This window comes from Chiroxiphia lanceolata, chromosome 17 (genome assembly GCF_009829145.1).
Source record: "Chiroxiphia lanceolata isolate bChiLan1 chromosome 17, bChiLan1.pri, whole genome shotgun sequence".
Taxonomy (NCBI): Eukaryota; Metazoa; Chordata; class Aves; order Passeriformes; family Pipridae; genus Chiroxiphia; species Chiroxiphia lanceolata.
In genome coordinates, this window is record NC_045653.1 from 1,642,726 (window position 1) to 1,648,339 (window position 5,614).

The 5,614-nt window shown below is 42.4% G+C and overlaps 1 protein-coding gene across 1 annotated transcript; it reads right to left on the reverse strand.

Moving 5' to 3' along the window:
- Positions 1-582: 582 nt before the first annotated feature.
- On the reverse strand, positions 583-5,276 carry ASIP (agouti signaling protein). The gene is made up of 3 exons (XM_032704712.1): positions 5,064-5,276; positions 1,961-2,022; positions 583-947 (listed from the first exon to the last, which is right to left on the reverse strand). Exons 1-3 carry the CDS (start codon positions 5,242-5,244, stop codon positions 771-773), a joined length of 420 nt encoding a protein of 139 aa, XP_032560603.1. The 5' UTR covers positions 5,245-5,276; the 3' UTR covers positions 583-770.
- Between the last annotated feature and the right edge of the window lie 338 nt (positions 5,277-5,614).

Genomic DNA, 5,614 nt, shown 5'->3' on the forward strand with positions numbered 1-5,614 from the left:
TGCCCCTAGCAGGAAAGGGCAAAGAAAGGGATTGATTGCTTATAATTTGCTTTGCTTCAAGGTGTACATGTGGGACATACATTCATTTTTGGCTGATCTTTCCTTCTTCCTCCAAGTTGTGGATATGTCTTCCTGCTTTTGGGTTTTATATACACGATGTCCTTGGCAGCAGGAGAAGAAGGGCTGAAGAATTGATTCCTATGGATATGGGAAAAATATGGATATGTGGATACGGATATGGGAAAAAATCTGATTTTTATGTTATGAGGCACAGATACATTTAGGGTTCAAGTATACATGTATTTTATACACCTGGGAGGTGCTGGTTACTGCAATGACTACAAACCCTGAAGGTGGATGGACTGATGCTTAGCTGAGGATGATTGAAAAATTGCCTTATTTTTAGGTAGAATAACCTACATAAATTCTTGTCCTGATTTTTGTTGAATATGTGAAAAGGGTTATGACTCTTTTAAAAAAAAAACCAAAAACCCGAACAATCCCAAAGCACCAAAAATCCAGAATTCATCCTAAACCAAACTCTTTTGCTAAAAATACCTAATCACTGTCAATCTCCCTGGTTGTCTGCTCCTTGAAATAACATCCTGGTTGTGATACCATTAACCCCATAAAAAAGCTGTCCATTAAATTTTAAGAGGGACAAATCCAAGCTTCAGAGCTCTCTATTTTGCCATACACACGGGGCAATTTGAAATACTCACTTGAGAAACTAATGAAAGACAGGAGCCTCATCGTGTCTCCAGCTTGGCTTAGCACTTGGGGTTCAACATCAGGCACTGGCAGATTGTCTGGAAAATTCGGCATTTGCACAAAGCACAGTAGTTACAGCAGGAATTCAGGTGTGGTTTGCAGGGTCTGAAGGTTGGCACACAGTTGGCAGCTGGGGGGGGCCTTGGTTTTGGAGGTGTCTTGTGTTCAGCATTTTTCTAGAAGACAAAAACGTGGGGACTCGTAGAAAAGTGAAGTGAGCACAGGTCACACGGGTCAAGAGAGGGAACAGAGGGAGGGTCTGGCTTGAGGTGAGGAGGTGGTTGCTGGCAGTGAGGCCTGGATTAGCAACACAGAGGTGTGGTTGGTCTGGACCGTGGGAAATGGTGGCTGGAGACCAACCCTCTGAGCAAAATGACAAACCTTGTGAGCCCTGGGTTTTGACTGTGACTGGGCAGAGTGTTGGAAAATGGTCTGCAGGGAAAACTCTGGAAACAGTGAAGGTATAGAAAAACATCCAAAGATGATGAAGTTATCAATAAAACTAATTAAGGTGTTGTACCTGGATCCCCAAACTTTTCAAATGAAAGGCTGAACCCTCCCAGTCGGGCTGGGGGGCTGGTACCACTTTGCTGGGCTGAGAGAGCAGGGAGGTGACCTGGCAATGCTCCACCTCACAGGGCTGGGCTGCCAAGCTGCCTTTGGAGCCCAGTGATCCTTCATCCATGAGAAACCTTAACTGCACACATGGGTAAGTGTCCCCCAGCCTGCCCAAGGAGTGCTGCTCCTCCGTCTGGGACTGGGAAAGGTGGGAAATTTTGGGTTGCTCAGCACGTGCCTGGGACCTGGGAGGGATCTCTGGAGCCTGCCAGCTACAGGCACCCTGTGCACCTTTGTAACTCAGGGAATAGTTTGGATGGGAAGGGACCTTAAAGCCCTTCTTGTTCCACCCCTGCCATGGGCAGGGACACCTCCCACCAGCCCAGGTTGCTCCAAGCCCCGTCCAACCTGGCCTTGGACACTTCCAGGGATCCAGGGGCAGCCACAGCTTCTAGTTTTTTCCACCTTTATTATTTTGCATGTGGTTTTACAGTATTTAGAGCTTCAAGCTGTATGTCAATTATTTAACTCAGGGAATGGCAGTGAAAGCCTTCCAAATGAATGCACAGAGGGAAACTCTACATGTAACGAGCCATTCTAATTCAACAAAGTTTTCTGAACAACCACCTACCTTGGAAGATTTCTTGTTCTCTGCCTCTTTCCTGCTGACTTTCTGGGATCTTCTAGTTAAATCTTTAATGAGAATAGCACAACATAACATGAAACCAATTTTACAGCATGGTGTTTCATTGAGATAATCCTATTTTTGGGTGAGAGAAGGCAAATAACCTGTGTTGCCACCTCATCCCTGTGTGTTTTCCAGTGAAGGTGTTCACCTCAGGCACAGAGTGTCTGAACTCTTGTTGTCACTGCTGCTTGTGCAAAGCAGAAGAACACTGATGTTTGTATTTTAGGAGAGAATTTTTACACTTTGTTTGGTAGATGCAAACAAGGAACAATTTCGGAGAAATAAAATTAAAGGTCCCTGTCTAAAAGATGAGGGTACTCATGGACATTACTCATGTGAACAAAAATAGGAAAAATCTTTAGAATTCTGTAATTTTTTCTGTTAGAAGGTGGTGTTACATGTATAATTTTGGAAGGAATTAGGAAGCATACACTGGTTTTCACAAGCAAAAACTCTTTGCTGATTTGGTATAAACTCCTCATCTGAGTGATGCCACCTTTCATTTGCAGTTCTTTGTTCCTTCTCCACCCACCATTTGTTTTAGAAAACATTATTCTCAAACGTGTTTCTTTCATGTGCCTGTAACTTGGATTATCATATGTATTTATCACTATATGTATATATTTATAACTATATATAAATTCCAAGACTAAGACTTGTCTTGGCCTCTAACACAGCAAGACTGTTAAAGTGTGAGACACTTCCCAGCTCCCCAGCCTGTTATGATATTTTTGATACCTTTACTCTGTGTGTGAGTTTTGTAATAAGCACTGTATGTACGTAAGGAATGATTGGGATAAAAAATGTCCATATCCCCACTGATAAATGGTGGCTCCTCATCTATTCCAGTGTTCTCTATCAGTATGTTTCTGAATATTTACTAATTGCTAGGATTTGCAGAGTTACAGAGTGAAGAATAAACAGTTTGGGTTGGTTTGAGGCGTTTCATTTATTAATCATGAATTTTTATAGTTAGGGTTATGTATCTCTAAGAAATAGTGTGTGGGGGGGAAACCTGTACTTCAAACATATAAAGTTATTGTCACTTAAAAAGGGGAAGCCTTCATAAAGGTATTGCACTAACTCAATTAGTGATTTGGATCCAGTTCCAGCTGGAATATTGAGTGTTCTTTGTTATTCTGTCCTTTGAAACTTTCTGACAGTAACCAAGATGTGTGTAAATAATTTAAATCTACCTTAATTTGACTTTGTGTAGTCCAGTTGTACAGGATTGTTTGGACTGCTTTGGCTATAGAAGAGGTGAGTGTTATGCAGAGATCTGTTTTTTTGAACTATTCCTGCATTTTCAGTGTCAAATGTTCGCTCTGTTGTATGAAAGGACACTGTTTGCAGGGGAGGAACGAACGCAGAGGTGAACTGGGGATTGTGGTGTTGGCTTAGACTATCAGTGTGCTGGGGATTGCTCTTCACTCCCTGGCTGATTGCTTCATCCCTCTGTTGAGTATAAAATGGGGAAGCAGAATAGCTGGGATGTGCCATGGAGGGGGTACAGGCTGCTCTGCTCCTGAGGAGGTGCCTCTTTGCAGACAACCAAACGGGGCAGAGAGGGACGAGGGTTTTTGTGGGGCATTGCAGAACCCCCCAGAGCAAAAGGGCCTGACAGTGTTAGGGGATCTTTGCTATCCTGGATGTCTGTTGGCAAAGGAATAGCAGAGAATCCTTGCAGAGCCATGGAAGAGTTTGGTACCTCAAAACGAGCTGTACTGAAAATAACTTCAACCTCTCCTTTTTGTTCTGAAAAAGGAAGGTAATTCTTAGAGTATCTGAGAGATGTTCCATCTCTGTGGTAAACTCAGTTCATGAAATCCCAGAATGGTTTGGGCTGGAAGGGACCTTAGAGCTCATTTTGTTCCATCCCCTGCCACGAGTGGAACACCTTCCACTAGCCCAGGTTGCTCCAAGCCCTGTCCAGCCTGGCCTTGGACACTTCCACATGGCATGACACAGCATCTCTGTCATGTTTAAAGCAGGGGCTCACTTTTGTGAGAAGATAGAGAAATCAACTGAAGTGAGTGTATTTTATATCTCTGATTTTAACTGGAGTAAAAAAAAATGTTGGAAGTGTGATGCTGAAGGTATCAGGGATCACAAGGACCATGCAATGGTGCAGCTTGGGAGGTTGCACAACAGCACAAGGTTCACTAAACTTGCAGTTAAACAAGACCAAGTTAACTCAGGATTCAAACATTCAGATTTCTGTAGAAATGCAAGTGCAGGGCAACTGTTTTTCCTTAAAGAAATGTCATCATGAGCAAGAGCTCTGAAAAAATACAGTAAACAAGGTAAGAAACCAAACTGCTTTAAGCAAAAGCACTAAAAGACTGTAGAAAGGAGCTAAACAAGAGTATTTTTTGCATTATTAGTGTTTTGACAGAGTTATGAATGGTGTTCTGCAGCTAATTAGCTCCAAAAACTTGATTCTTGAAAGGAGAAGTTTGTGTAAATTTGGGCAGACACAAGGAAAATATTTTGTGAAGAAAAGTTAAGCTTTGCCCTAACAAGGTTCTTCCCTAACAGGACAGAGTAAGAGTAGGGATAGAGCTGGGTCTCTCTTGGATAAATAGATGACCCCTGGCTCTCCCTTGCAGTGCTCTTTTCTTCCCCTGGTTAAAGACCAGGTAAACTGAGGTGACATTAATAGCTGTTAATACTGTTGATTTCTCTACCACAAGAGCAGATACTTAAAAAGACCCCACATTATGTTAATATTTTTTATATGCATGAGGTTTTCAAAGGAAGGTTATTGCCCATATCAGCAGAAGAACACCTAAATACAAAAAGACCTGCAGTACGATGGGACCTGAAGTAAAATCTGTAAAACTAAAATAAGTCATCTGATGATTATTCTTTTTTTCCTCTAAACTGAGGGTTGTCACATTGTCATTCTTGGGTGCTGTAGCCACAACAGCTCTGCACTAAGGCAATTGTGTGACATTGCAGAGTTATCCAAATAGTCCATAGGAGCCAACAACTGCATTTTCTGCAAATCCTCTTAATTTGGCACCGAATGGCAGATTTTACTCACCTACTACGGAGATGGGTGGGAGATCTGAGAGATCCATTCTGCTGCTCCTGGACAGGTTGCATTCTGCCTTCTCCTCAGTGACCATGTGGGAATCAGCAGCTCTGAGCAAGCTGTAGCAGAGCAGGAGGCTGAGGAAGAGTTTCTTCCTTTCCATCGTGGGGAGGAAAAATTCCATCGTCATGAAAACCAGAGTCAGTCAAAAGCTGCAGGTGGAAGAGGTGCAAGGATATGAATGTCAGAAATGGTTTTCTGCCACGTTGTGCAGCTTTAGCAACAAAACTTTGACAGTTCTTTTACTTCCAGCACTTTGATACCAGAATACCTAAGTTTCTAGTTGTCAGAGTGGAAAAACTCTGTATCAAATAGAACTCTCTTAGACAGTTTCTTTTTCCTGATTCTTTCCTTGCAAGGTTTATTTTCCCAGAAGATGCAGGAGATCTCCCAAGCGAGTTTTACAGCAATGTGTGACCAAGGGCAGAAGCTCAATCGCTTCATCAGACTTTATTTCCTAGAAAATCTCGTTAACAAATTTGTCCTAGAAAACATGGAAA

Excerpts from the sequence above, each read along its gene's own strand:
- ASIP (XM_032704712.1), bottom strand. The coding sequence starts at position 5,244 with ATGACGATGGAATTTTTCCTCCCCACGATGGAAAGGAAGAAACTCTTC. Across the intron at positions 2,023-5,063 it reads CCCACCCATCTCCGTAGTAG|ATTTAACTAGAAGATCCCAG; the intron begins GTGAGTAAAATC and ends TTCTCATTAAAG. Across the intron at positions 948-1,960 it reads AGAACAAGAAATCTTCCAAG|AAAAATGCTGAACACAAGAC; the intron begins GTAGGTGGTTGT and ends TTTGTCTTCTAG.